Source organism: Apus apus, chromosome 21 (genome assembly GCF_020740795.1).
Source record: "Apus apus isolate bApuApu2 chromosome 21, bApuApu2.pri.cur, whole genome shotgun sequence".
In the NCBI taxonomy this organism is placed as follows: Eukaryota; Metazoa; Chordata; class Aves; order Apodiformes; family Apodidae; genus Apus; species Apus apus.
The window spans coordinates 6,363,831-6,377,846 of record NC_067302.1 but is presented as its reverse complement, the minus strand read 5'-3'; the positions used below and the strand labels follow the sequence as shown (position 1 = coordinate 6,377,846).

Genomic DNA, 14,016 nt, shown 5'->3' with positions numbered 1-14,016 from the left:
TCCCAGGTCAAAGTCAGTTACGGTTTGGAATAAAAAGTGTCTGACGCTTCTGTGTTCACTCAGGTCAGTGTGCCACTTCTCTTTATTTTCTAAGCTAATAAGATAGGACAGCTGCTAAACTTCTGGTCTCTTCCTCATTTATCCACAAGGATGAAATCTTTGCTGCTTTACTTTAAAGAATTCGGGGTTATGGGGCAAAGATAAGGAGCATCTCAGCTTCCAAGCATTAGAGGCATTTTTGACTGCTGTGTTGCCCCAGGCAAAGCTTATCTCAAGCTCTCCACAGACATTTGACCATCAATTCATCCTGAAGACTTCTGGGAGGAAAAGGTTCTCTCTTAACTGTGAAGGGTTTGTTTTAGCCATTAAAAAGTGAGACAAGGAAGCATCCAGCTCATGGAAGATATTCTGTCACGTGAAGTGGAGACTCCGCTGCTGTGCCCAGTGAGCACGTGTTGCTCTCCTGGGCCCTGTTTGTGGCAGCTGTTCTTGTGACCTTTCTGGGCTGATTCTTGCTAAGAAGTGGTTCCCCATAGTGGTGTGAAGTCATGGAGAATTTCTGCCTCTGTGCCTTTCCTAAAGAGTCTGTCTCAAGTGTCCAGGTTCCTGCCTGGCTGTTCCACCTAGTCGTGCTGGTATTTGTCTTATTCACTTACTTGGCAAAACGGAGTCAGTATCCTGAGTTGCCCAAAGCAATGGATGGGTGCAAGAAGGTGCTGCTGGGGAGTAGCAGTGGGCATTTCAGCTCCAAAACACTTCTCCAGTCAAAGATGGTAAATTGCTTAATTTTAAATATCTAGCAGATGTTCTCAAAATAGTCAGCTCAAGAAAATGTGCTACACACATGTACTGTGTGGTGGAAGGTGAATTGTCAAGAGGATGGCTTGGCAGGCCAAGAACTGGAATGGGGCTGGGTAGTGTAAAAGGAATTTCCTCATGAAAGAGAGGAAATTGTTCCTGCCACTTTGATTATTTTCAATAAAGAGGCTCATCCTCTGTGGATGTGAGCAAGCTTTCTGCCCCCAAGCTCAGCTCTCTGCCCCAGCAGCATCTCCTGTGACATGCACGCAGGGAACTGTTTGTGTCAGGTCACCTTGCTTTGAAGAATGATTCTGAAAGAAATTTCCTCTTGCTGCACTGATCTGATTCTTACATAAAAACACCATTGCAATCCTCCTGTTTTGTGCTTGCCAGCTGCACAGCTTTAGAAAAAGGAATACATGGCCAAAATAAGTGGCCCAAATGAACCCCAGTTCTTGGTCACTGTTTTTTGCTTCTGTCTTACCCCACCTCTCTGTCCTTTTAGCTCCACTCACTGCAATTTTGAACCTAGATCTTCTGTCATGCTTATCACATCAACAGCCACGATATTTAAGATGCTGTAGTTAAATCTGTGATCTTAACTGGTGTTCAGCTGAGCTAGAAATGGCCTGTCTGCTGTGGAGGGAAAAGGTGAAGAAGCAATTCAGAAGAGAAAGCAGTAAAACATCCTGTTTCTGGGAAGAACAAACCAGGGACTTTGCAGCCTCCCTGACTGGAGGAGGTGGAGTGCAACTCAAACACAGCAGAACAACACTGACATTCAGTGTTCAAACTAAGACAACTTTTCCCTTACAGACCCACCCAGGGACATCTGCACCAGAACCATCAGTGCTGGCTACATTCTCCAGTCCTGTAGCACAGGGCTCAGCAGCCACAGGCAAGACGGAGAAACCTGGGCAGCCAGATGGCCCTGTGGTCCATCCCCCCTCCTCAACCAGCCCTGTGCCCCCAGCACCTGCTGTGCCAAGTGGAGTGCCCACAAACAGCAGTGTTCCCACCACCCAGACCAGCACTGCTGCAACGCCGAGTACTACTGCTGCCACACCAGGTGAGAAGGTGCAGAGCTCCCACAAGTGTCATCTCTTCAGGCTTTGTTGACAGTATTGAAAAATGTGAGTTAATTTTAGAAAAGTTGGTGCCGTGGCAAAGCCCTGAGATGCCTGCTTCAGCCCACCTGCTGGTTGAACCCCATTAACTCATGAGGTCCGAGAATGGGACTTAGCATCCTAAACCAGCATGTAACCATTGGATTGATTTCCAAGAACAGCTTGAAAGGGATGGTGATATCTAAATTCCCAAAGTGAAAGCTGAGCTGTGGTGTATGGTGTAGTCTTGTGAAGCATTCAGCCTGGGCACACAGCTGGCTGTCAAGTCGAGCAGAAGTCTTAATGTCTGCTCAGAATCAGATGGAACTGATTCTTCTCTGTCCCTGAAATGTCAGTGCACAGCTCAGCCATGGACAGCAGTGCACTTGGCTGTTAGCCCATGCTTTGCTTTGCAGCAAGATGATGTTTCTGTCCACACTGGTACTTAAAGCAAACTGTTAAAATGTATAAAATCCAAAAGGCACTTTGGGCAGCTCTGTTAACTCCCCCAGGCATCAGCTCAGCCTCTGAGGATGTGTGTGTACAGGTGGTGTGATACCTCAGGATTCATTTAATCCAGTTTGCTGCAACATTCACTGCTGAATTTCTTTTGAGTTTAGGGTTCCTTTCCCTTACAAGGGAACAAATGGAAAGTTTAAAGGGGGTGCTGCATCCAAAGATGTTTTGGCAGGAAGTTGGCTGGATGCTTGTGCTAACAAGTTGCTAGTTTTTTTAAGGACTTAGCCCAGCTAAAACTAGAGAATATATTTTACACATTTTCAGTGACTTGTGTTGAAAAAGTGGTGTAGTCACAGCCTCCTTGTTTTGCTAAATAATGCAAAGATGACATGAAGGGTAGTTTTTTCCAAGCAGGGTTTTCGACATTTTTCTGTCTGTTGTTTTAGGTGTGTTTTTTTCTTCCTACTGAGATCAGGTTTCTTTTTGCCTTGGAATTCTTTGCATCTGAAAGACTGATGGAGCTATAATTTCCCAGGATCTGGAGTAATTGAAAGGGGAAAAAAATACTTTGATGAATTTGTTTTCTTGTATTTAACTGGTTAATTCCAGTAGCTAATAAACATATGGAAAGAAGGCCAAATGTCTAATTACTTTTTCCCTATCTTTTTAAACTTGAATTCTTTGTACAAATCTCTGAAACGTTGTCTTTGACAGGGTCAAACTAGGGTAAAGCAACTTTAATTTTCATTTTCTATGCATAATTCCCAGGCCCAACAATAAAGAGACATTGAGAAGGCCAGAGGAAGATGAGGAGTCTGAAGTACTTTTAAGAAACTTCAGTTATATTTCTGGTCACTTAAATGCTAATAACAAGCAGAAAAACACATCACTGGCTATTGTTTTACCCTTTAGTCTTTAAAAACAAACTGCTTGTCAATTTACTTGAAATGGAATGGCAACAAAATTCTTCAGCAGGGGTTGAAAAGAAAATATAAAAAAAGGGAACAGGTTGTATTTTGAGTTTCCATCCTCAGTGAGGTAGCTATGCAGCTTAAAAAAAAAATCTCTTAGCCCTCAAGCAATTTTTTTTTAAAAAGAAATACCATGGATTCTTCATGTTTGTGAAGATCTAGAATTGCAGTTTGGTAAGTAGCTGTTTGTCTTGCTGTGCCATGAGGCTGCAGCTGGATTCGCTGCTGAACCTGTCTGGTAAAACCCCTCCTGTCCTGCTGGACCTGGGTGAATAGGTTCCCCTCTGCACGGCCTGAGGGTCATGTTTCAGCTCTTTAGAAAAAGAGCAGGAGCTGCACAGGATCTGCAGAGAGAGAGATGATTGAGTCATTTCAGGCTTGCCTTAAAATTGTAAAACCCCATTAGTGCCTTTGCATTAACAAGGAGAGCGAAACCTGAGGCGGGAGCTGTCTGAGGGACAGGATGTTTACGAAACACGGCCACTTGTAGCTGGTTTTTCTTCCACAGACGCTGAAGCCAAGGTGGTTTTAATGTATGTATTTAATTGTTTTTTCCTGTTCCTCTTTCAATTCCATGTTTCTCCCTCAGTTATGAAGGAGCTGGTGGTTTCTGCTGGAGACAGCGTCGAAGTGACCCTGCCAAAGAATGAAGTTCAGCTGAATGCATTTGTGCTCCCTGAGCCTCCACCTCGTAAGGCTTCCCTGGGAATTCTGCTAAGGGCTTGTGATGGGGAATGGCAAATAGGCATGATGCACAAGGGCCTTCTTGAAAAGGTCTTTTGTCAGAGAACAGTCTCCTGTAGAAATTTTTCATCCTGTGCTGCCTCTTGCGGAAAACAGCAAAACACCAAAACCATTGAAAGTGCTGCAGGGTCATTAGGCATGTTGTCAAAGTGGTGTGTGAGGCAGCAGTGAATCTTCAGCAGCTACTGAGGACTGTTGCTGATAGCTAACAAGCTGCCTTAGCACCTGATCTGTCATTTGGTGGATTGAAATCTGATTTCGGGGGTTGATGTGCTGAGGAGCACATTTCTTTACATTCGTCATTTCATCATGCAGATTGTTCACAGGTATTTGTACCTAGTCCATCATCTGTCCACAGTGGGAGACTGCAGAGGAGAGGCAAGTGTTGGGCAGCAACATGGGTAGATGAGCTGCATCCCTCTTCAGAAACTGGCATTATGTTGTGTCTGCAGGATTTGAAGGCACAATTTTTTTCTCTTACTATCCTGGAGCTGTGATTGTTCCAAAGCTCTTTAATGCCTTAGAGGCTGAAAGCTGGGTTTTGGCTCTAGAGTAAATGAGTTTAGAAGCAGATTGTCTCTTTTCCTGGGTATATTCCCAAAAAGCTGCAGCCCAAATTCCAGGCTGTCTCATTTCTCTACAGTGCAGCAGAATGTGCCTTGTAAATGTTTAATACCTTTGCTTTCCTTAGCATGCCAGGAAGGCAGTCTTTTAAAAACTGACATCTGGACCTTTTTTTTATTTTTTTAAGGAACCAGTTATTCCTATGAGTGGGAATTGATTACTCATCCAAAAGACTACAGTGGAGAAATGGAAGGGAAACACTCCCAGACCCTTAAGTTATCTAAGGTAAAGCTTTTGCTGCTTCGTATCCTGTGTTAAATGCCAAGTGGAGGAGATGGAGACCCTGACAGGCAGGAAAGACTTGTATGTGATTCTGGGATGAATAGGAAATTGAACGATGGGCAGGCAGCCAACATTTGACTGCAAGGCCTCCTCTAGGTCTCTTAGCAAAAGGAGGTTGATCTGGCATGAGGGAAAGAGGAAATGGATTTCAGGATCTGAAAGCTGCCTGCAAGCAGTGTGTCAAGCCACACAACTGGCACAATTCAGTGTTGTGGGTGTTTCTGCTACAGGAGCAGTACAGCGGGGTGTTCAGGTCTGAAGTATTGTTCTGCCCACTGGAAAAGGGACTTTCTGGTTCCAGTAGTGAGAGCTGTGGAGTATCTCGTGGCTGGTCCCTGGCTGCTGCTTTTAGACAAGCTCTTAACTCCAAAAGGATTGCTGGCTTCTGCACGTGGGGATTCTTAACAAGGGAATGGCTTTAAATATTGTGTGAATGTACAGCTCTGTATTTGAGACATTCCTTTGGACATATTGGGTTCTGCTGCACTTGGGAAAAAAATCTACAGGCTCTAGTCACGATATGCAGAGCAAAGCCCTTTGGGAGGAGTGTGTCTGCTCTGCCAGGCTTTCAGCCTTTTGGATAGTGTAGGTGTTGTCCAGCACCTACTTCTTCACCCTCATCTGGTTTCTACAGTGAATGATGAAGGGATGACTGCTTGTCTCATGTCAAGGAGGAGAATAAATACTTCCCTTTGTAAAAACACAGAAGAAGAGATTTTCTTCTCATGCATGCAGCCTTTCTCATCTCAAATGCAGTCTGCTGGTACAGATTCCTGTGGCCAGACAACCTGAACTAATCTGTGCACTCTCTCTCTCTCTTTTCTGTTTGCCTGTTGTGGCTAGAAAATAAAGCTTCACTGACAACCCTGTGGTGGTAGAAAATAATACTAATCTTTGGTTCCTGCATAGCCATTGTAAAGTAAGAGATGTAACACCATTTTGGCCTGGAAACCATCCTTTGCTGTGCTTAGGTTGAAGCAAACCTGCCTCTGTTCTATGTTGCTAATGTGCAATGGTGCCAAAGCCTGGTAACCTGACCTCTGATAGCTCCTGACAAGGGGCTGCCCTCCTGAAGGTCAATAATTTTTTGCATTTACTTCCAGCTCACTGTTGGTCTGTACGAGTTCAAGGTGGTGGTGGATGGGGAGAACGCCCGTGGAGAGGGTTATGTGAACGTCACTGTGAACCCCAGTGAGTTGGTGGAATTCTGTCTTTCCTTCACTTCATCTGGCTCTGACACCTGTACTGTGGTGTTTTGCTTCTTTGACTGGACCCTCATTTAATGTAGTGAAAATGCTCTGTGCTGTGAACCCAGTGTACATGAATGTGTGTTAAGGCATTTCCTGAGCTGTGAAGCTGATGCTGGTTCTGCTGTACTGCATACAAGCCAACCATGCAGTGAAAGCTGAAACACTGGTACAAAAGTGCTTAGTAAGTGCCTCAGCCTGAAAGGCCACTGCCTCAATAAAAGCCAGCTGAAACTGGGTAAAAAGCTTATAGCAGCAGGATCAAAAAATGAAGGGAAGCCAGAGCTTTGAAGCTTCTTTGGATGTTCTTTTCTTCCTTGTCCAGTAAAGGATATCATTTGCAATCACAGGCAGGTTGAGTCAAATCTTATTCCCTACTGTAAGACACAGTTTGCAGATGAACTGGTGTAGATACAGTAGCTTGTGCTGTCTCCCCAGGTCTCACTTCTTAGGTGGCCTTTGTAAAGAGGCAACCATGGGTTCTGCATCTCCTTTTATGCAAAAAAACCCTTTACTTTGCACACTTCAGCAAGACCTTTTCTATAACCTTTGTGGGCAAAGAAGTACTCTTGCACTCCCTAAATTAGCAAGAGTGTGTAGCTGGCCTTCTGGATGCTGTTGCTGATCATTTCCTTATAAGCAGTGAATCTGCAGCTGGCAACGTGCATCAAAATCACTCATTTTTCAGAGCAGCAGCCAAACTTTGGCAAGAAGCTCTAGGTGCTGCTCTGTTAGAATGGTCTGTGCCTGAATGCTTGACCCAGTATGGGAGAACTGATGCAATGCAGCCATTTCCAGAGCACTTAGAGTCATGGAGTGGTTTGAGTTGGAAGCAGCCTTAAGGATCATTAAATTCAACCCCCCTGCATGGGCAGGGACACGTCCCACCAGGCCAGGTTGCTCCAAGCCTCATCTAACCTGCCTTAAATGCTTCAGGGATGGGGCAGCCACAGCTTCCCTGGGCAACCTGGGCCAGGGTCTCACCACCCTCACACTCAAGGATGCACAGTGTGAGTTCTACTTGCTACTCCTGGTGCTCCAAGGCTGAGTGGATTTGCAGGGTTCCTTGGCCAGGGCTTTGTGTGGTGATTTGCCTGCAGGTGACACTGTAACAGCTCGGTTGTTTTTGCAGAGCCTCGGGTCAATCAGCCTCCTGTTGCCGTCGTGTCCCCCCAGTTCCAGGAGATCTCACTGCCAACCATTTCCACTGTTATTGATGGCAGCCGTGAGTACCTGCTGTTTCAAATCCACTTGTCCAGCATGCCTGGTTTCTGTGTTTGCTTCTGGGCTGGCCCTTTGGATAAAGTCTGAGAGGAACTGTCTGTGACACTACCAAAAACACTTCAGTGAAAGGAATCAGCCTCTCGAGCCAGGAGAGGGGAAAACACACAGCAGCCACCTCTCCATGTTTCCTTTGGAAGGGCACTGGCCTGAACCAGTCTCCTAAAAAAGGAAAAGCTCTAGAGGTTGCTGCTTAGAATAAAAAAAATTACTGTCAGTCAAAATTTCTGGCCTTTTGCATGAAGCTTCAAACATTTGTTGCCTGAGACACCACCTTGATTGATCCTGGCCTGCACTAGAGCTTCTCAGGACTTTCTTTAAATATGGTCAGGCTGTCTTACCCCCAGCTAGTATTATTTTGTTAGTGTTTTGTTTTGGGGTTTTTTATCTTTCCCCAGCACACATACAAACCTGGGACTAAGGGTGTTTGAGTTACCTGGGCAAGAGGGTAGCAGAGAACATACAGTGTGGGTGTCTGAGCATCAGAGGCCTCTGGGCTTGGCCCAAAAATGCCTTTGATCACTAAGCCCAGCACTGAAGTGAGGGCCTGAACATCTAGAGGTCGTGAGGCAGTGTTTTCTAACTCCTTGTGTGTTCCTTTTCTACTGTAATTGAACCAGAGAGCACTGATGATGATAAAATTGTCAGCTATCACTGGGAAGAGCTGAGGGGCCCTTTGCGGGAGGAGAAGGTTTCCAGTGACACTGCCATCCTGACACTGACCAACCTGGTACCTGGGAATTACACATTCAGGTAGGTTACATCTGGAAGAGCTGATCAGTTCTTGTCCCTTAAGAGTGGAACCTGGAATATTTCTGAAGTGTTAGTCTGGTTTCAGAAAAACAGGGAGAGAACTCTTTCTTTTGTGATGTACTCTCTGCACTTGTGCACTTGCAGGTAGTTTCAGAGCTTTCAACTTCAGAAGAGATAAGCTATCCAGCTACTTTTCATTATGAAGTTGTAGCACTGATTTGAGATGATGGCAGAAAGGAATGGATGGTCTGCCAGCTCTACAAAATGTCTCTTGAAATGTCAAAACTGTTTGGGTAAAGGCTTAGAAAGAAATGCAGTCTTCAAATCCAGCTTTTCAATGCAATGTGTTTGTCCCAGATAAGTGGATGAGGCCTGATGGTTTTCTGTTTGTACCTGAGTAACAGACAGGAGCTGATTTTACATCTTGCTTTGTATGTTTGTCCTTTGATCTGCATTTTGGTGTGGTGTCCATGCACTGCATCAGCAGATCTATTTAAAATAAACCTGACTGTCTATAACTGAACACTGTTTGTTTCTTGAGCAATTGATATATCAACTAATCAGACTAATGTTCAGATCTAGATTTAGAAAAATCAGTTCTGTTTTGCAGTACTAGCTTATCTGCAGAGGCCAGACCTCTTGTGGGTTAGTAATGACATTCTGTGTCCATGTTAATGAACGTCCCCTGTTGGGAGGCAGTGTTGGACTTGGGAGGTCTTTTCCATCACAGCTGTGATGTGAAAGCTGATGATCTTTCACTAGCACAGTTTTATTTTGGAACTAGTTGGTGGATTTCCAGAGAGAGATGGACATGACTGCTAAATTTCTTGCATTGCTCTGAGGCTGATAACTGGGCATTTGGGGGAAGTTTCAGAAAAAGCACAGTTGCCTCAAATCACTGGGTTGTTTTTTTTCACTCCTGAAAACTATTCTGTCCTTAAAAGTGTCTTAAGCTTCTAACCCTTCTTTCATGTTTCATTTAACTCAGGTTTGGTACCAGCTGTGATAATCGCAGCTCCTCACTACATTTACTTGTTTGTTCCCCTCCTCAGTCTCACAGTAGTGGACTCAGATGGTGCCAGCAACTCCACCACTGCCAACTTGACAGTGAACAAAGCTGTGGATTATCCTCCAGTGGCAAATGCTGGCCCAAACCAGGTGATCACCCTGCCCCAGAACTCCATCACCCTCTATGGGAACCAGAGCACCGATGACCACAGCATCGTCAGCTACGAGTGGCTGCTCAGCCCCAACAGCAAAGGGAAGGTGATGGAGATGCAGGTCAGTGCATATGATGATCAAATATATACCTAAAACTAAATCCCCATGAGCTGGTGTTGACTTGGTGACTGAGCTGGTGCACCAGTCTAGCCACAGGTTTTCACTGGCATCCAGTTTCCTTGCTTGAGCAATGCAGTTTTAAATACTGCTGAGGAATGGAGGATTGAGAGAGATAGGAGCTTGATGGCTTGGGATTCTGATGTCCCATAAAATATGTCTCAGCAGAACCCACATGTCTCACTTTAACCTCTGTGGCTGCAAGGGAGCTGTGTTTTTTCTCTGTTCAGCTGCTGACTTCTCAGAACATCAGTGATAGCTAAATCGATGATGGAATGGTAGGGATGATTAAGTGCTGTCAGCAGGTCTGGAGGCCAGACTGTGTGACCTTTTAAGTGACTATCAGTCAGGATGGCATGTAGATGCACAGGGTAGCCCATTGTGGCAGGTCGTGTGTGTCCTCAGCTGGGCAAACACAAGGGACTGGATCCTTTGGGTTGAACTTTGCTGACACTGGCCAGACGCTCAATCCTAAACAGTAAAAGCTGGAACTTATTTCTATGTCATCATTTTTCTTTTAGAGATTATTACTACTGTCAAATTTCTGGAATAAGAAGGCTCATGAATCAGGTTCACAATGTGCACGATTTGCACAGGGCTCCCCAGAGGTTTTGCTTAAGTTGCTGCATGTGGAATCTCAGGGGCTCTGGTCTGAACAAATCCATGGCATTATTCTTGCTACGTTCCACAGCAGTGTCCTTGTGAGCTGTAGGTGCCTTGCATGCTTAAGTGGCACAGATGCCTGGCCCCATAGCAGGAGTTGGTAATAAGCTCCTTGAATCTGCTGATAATAGTTATTTTAGAAGCAGAGTCTTCTGGTCTATCATCATCTGTGTAAGGATTCTTTTTAATACAAGTATGTTTTCTCCAAGGGGGTGAGGACACCAGTCTTGCAGCTCTCTGCAATGCAAGAAGGTGATTACACTTATCAGCTGATAGTGACTGATTCTGCTGGACACCAGTCCACTGCAGAGGTCACTGTGATAGTCCAGCCAGGTAAGCTGCCTTTAGCTGCTTTTCCACTTCCAATCCAAGGCTTAGAGGTGAGCATCAGTTTCAAAACTGGAAGAGGGGATTTAGGTGAGCCATGAGGAGGAAATTCTTGAGTGTGAGGGTGGTGAGACCCTGGCCCAGGTTGCCCAGGGAAGCTGTGGCTGCCCCATCCCTGGCAGTGTTGAAGGGCAGGTTAGATGGGGCTTGGAGCAACCTGGTCTGGTGGGAGGTGTCCCTGCCCATGCAGAGGGGTTGGAACTAGATGATCTTCAAGGTCCATTCCAGCCCAAACCATTCCATGATGCTATGATCAACCTGTCAGCATACTCTAGATCTTAAGGGAGCTTTGTGCTGCTTTCAGAAAAGCTGCTCTAATTTAGCTGCTCTAATTCTGGGCTGGTGTATTGCTGGTAAATAAACAAAAGTTTATAGGAATGTTGCCTTTCTAGGCTGCTCTCTTATTTTACACAGTGTAGTTTAATTGTCATTATTCTGTCATAATGGCAGGATTGTATTTCCAAGCAGCTGTCTCTGCCCACAGTGCCAGGTCCTGGGACAAGAGCAGGGCAAGTGGAGTAGTACTTAAAGAATGAGAACAAAAATCAGAGCTTCTGGATTTTCTCATTTTATTGGAGATGTGTGAATGAAACACTGATCTCAACTGCATTTAGCCTCACCTTTGGGATAGTGGGCAAGAAAGATGCTAGGGATCATGGAGAAAATTCTCTGTGCTGGGGTTTTCAGCTCCACCTTTCATGGCATGTGCTTGAAAAATATTGCATCCTTTTTCAGAGAATAATAAGCCTCCAAAGGCAGATGCTGGTCCAGATAAAGAATTAACTCTTCCTGTGGACAGCACCACTCTAGATGGCAGCAAGAGCTCAGATGACCAGAAGATAGTCTCCTTTCTTTGGGAAAAAACACGGTGTGTCTCATCTTCTAGGCTGTCCTTGTGCAAGTATCTGGGCCTTTCAATGAAAACAAGACACCCTCCCACATCCCTCCCTCGTGCTAAATCCTGGTCACATTGGGCCTGACAAGCTTTGCCAGTGACAAGGATTTATGTTTAATTGGAGGGGAGGTGGAGTTTTGCTTGAACATTAGAAATAACTTTACCTTTATCTCAAGGCCTGATTCCCTTTCTCAGCGTGGCTGTGGCTTGTGTTGGATTCATGGCAGTGTGACATGGTCTTGCTCTTACAGAGAGACTGACTTGTGTAATCAAACAGTAGCAGGACTTTCTACCTTGATGGTTCTGCAGTATGTTTGAATCAGGCAGGGCTCTTCTCATTGCCACACTTCCCTACAGACTCTTCAATTCCCTGAAGTGCTTTAGGGAAGTAAGGAAAAAGCCTGTGAGCAACTTGCAGTAGCTTTTTCTGTTTGCTAATGCAAAGTGTGTGCCAAACTCTAATAAATGGACTATTTTTGCTCTATACCTTTTCTTAGGAAAAAAAAAAAAAAATCAGCTTATTGTGCATTTCACAAGCCAATTTTGCTGAAAGTACCACTTTTTGTAGACCCTACTTAAATGATATCAGTGCTCCCCTGGTTTAGAAATAACCAAAACACTAAACCACCACAAACTGCTTTTTTGTTCTGAATGCTGCACTTTTTCTATTATCTTGCTGTAACTGGAGAATAGAATTTTGCTGTTTGTCAAGGACTCTGTATTTCCTGGCAACTGGCTGTTTGCATCCCCATAAACTCTGCTTGAGCCTCTGGTTGGTGTGAGCTCCTGTCATCTTCACAAGGCTTAACCTGATCCTCTTGTGCTTTGCTTAGGGGCCCGGATGGTGTCAAGCTGGAGAATGCCAACAGCAGCATTGCCACTGTAACAGGGCTCCAGGTTGGGACCTATGAGTTCACTCTGACAGTTAAAGATGAGAGGAACTTGCAGAGCCAAAGCTCAGTCAACGTCATTGTCAAAGAAGGTATGTCCAGAGCAGAACAGCCTGAGGCATCACTGAGCAGTTCAGCAAAACCTGTGTTCAGAGGCAGAGTGAGAATTAAGGACTGGGTGAAAAATTATGTGGAGAGCTCTGGAATGGCCTTCTCTAAGTCAGGGCTCTTCCCTTTTCTGGGGGAGCAGTATATTCAGCTGAATCCTTCAGTGCCTCATCTCCCTGCTCTTCCCCCAGGGATTTCTGGGTTTCAGTGGAGATCTAATGCAGTAGTTTTTGATTGGGTATTACCAGATTTTTCTCCAATTACTTTATTTTTCTGTTTGTTTAGAGATCAACAAGCCTCCGGTTGCAAAGATTGCTGGCAATGTTGTCATCACCTTACCCACAAATACAGCGGAGCTGGATGGGTCCAAGTCCTCTGATGATAAGGGAATTGTCAGCTACTTGTGGACACGGGACGAGGGCAGCCCTGCAGCTGGGGTGAGGGTTCTTTTTTCAGTGGCAGCATTCAGCATCACAAAAGTCAGTGAGAGGTGGTGTTGAGGAGATGTAAAGCTTATTGTTGCACCTGTGGCCTTGTAATGATATCCTCAAGTATGATGATGTATCGTGCTGCTCTGATCCTTTGTTTCCTGATGCTTACTTTGCTCTGCCTTCCAGGAAGTCTTAAATAATTCAGACCATCACCCTGTCCTTCTCCTGTCCAATCTGGTCGAAGGGACCTACACATTCCACCTCAGAGTAACAGATGCCAAAGGAGAGAGTGATGTAGAAAGGAGCACAGTGGAAGTCAAACCTGGTGAGTCTGGGGTTTGTGCTGCACCACCATTCTGTCCTTTTCTGTTCAAGGCAGAAACAGTCTGGAAAGCTACTAGAAACCTGATTTGTACCCAGACTGCTAAATAGAATTTCTCAAGATCTGTATTACCTACGTTCTCACTAGATCCTAGGAAAAATAACCTTGTGGAGATAATTCTGGACGTTAATGTCAGCCAGCTGACGGAGAGGCAGAAGGGAATGTTCATCCGACAAATAGGCGTCCTGCTGGGGGTGCTCGACTCAGACATCACTGTGCAGAAGATCCAGCCATACACTGAACAAAGGTAGGGTTTGTCTGGGGGCACACCAAGGGGGGGTTGCTGGAATTGCTTGCCAGCTTTGTAGTTTTAGATTGTCTTTTCTGCATTTCCTGCGTTGTCACAGCAACAGCTGCACATCTCTGTACCCACAGCACCCCTTGTTGCTGTAGGTGTGTTTGAGGACGCCTGAACACGCATGTGAGTGGCATGGCAACAAGCCAATCAAGGGTGGAGGGGCAATCTGTTTTTTAGTAGAAGTGGAGTACCTTTAAGGTAGATAAAGCACTGAAAAAGATGTAAGGGACATGCTTAAAGCCATGCAGCAAGTCAGTGATAAATCTGCAGTTATACTGGATGTTACTGACCTCAGGAAAGTGTTTCGATTCCTTCGTGCCCACCTTGCCTGCTGTGGCTGTGAAATCAGAATTCAT

The 14,016-nt window shown here is 45.2% G+C and overlaps 1 protein-coding gene across 2 annotated transcripts in view; it reads left to right on the top strand.

Annotated features, from left to right (window-relative positions):
* KIAA0319L (KIAA0319 like) overlaps nt 1-14,016 on the top strand; it is a 28,644-nt gene that overhangs the window by 8,165 nt on the left and 6,463 nt on the right. For both annotated transcript variants that reach the window (XM_051637959.1, XM_051637961.1), the window contains exons 4-16: nt 1,618-1,870; nt 3,927-4,028; nt 4,833-4,930; nt 6,091-6,178; nt 7,367-7,459; nt 8,136-8,268; nt 9,321-9,549; nt 10,479-10,602; nt 11,392-11,524; nt 12,385-12,533; nt 12,835-12,986; nt 13,167-13,305; nt 13,450-13,609. In XM_051637959.1, the coding sequence (XP_051493919.1) occupies nt 1,618-1,870; nt 3,927-4,028; nt 4,833-4,930; nt 6,091-6,178; nt 7,367-7,459; nt 8,136-8,268; nt 9,321-9,549; nt 10,479-10,602; nt 11,392-11,524; nt 12,385-12,533; nt 12,835-12,986; nt 13,167-13,305; nt 13,450-13,609 (1,853 nt within the window). The remainder of the gene's footprint in view (nt 1-1,617; nt 1,871-3,926; nt 4,029-4,832; nt 4,931-6,090; nt 6,179-7,366; nt 7,460-8,135; nt 8,269-9,320; nt 9,550-10,478; nt 10,603-11,391; nt 11,525-12,384; nt 12,534-12,834; nt 12,987-13,166; nt 13,306-13,449; nt 13,610-14,016) is intronic.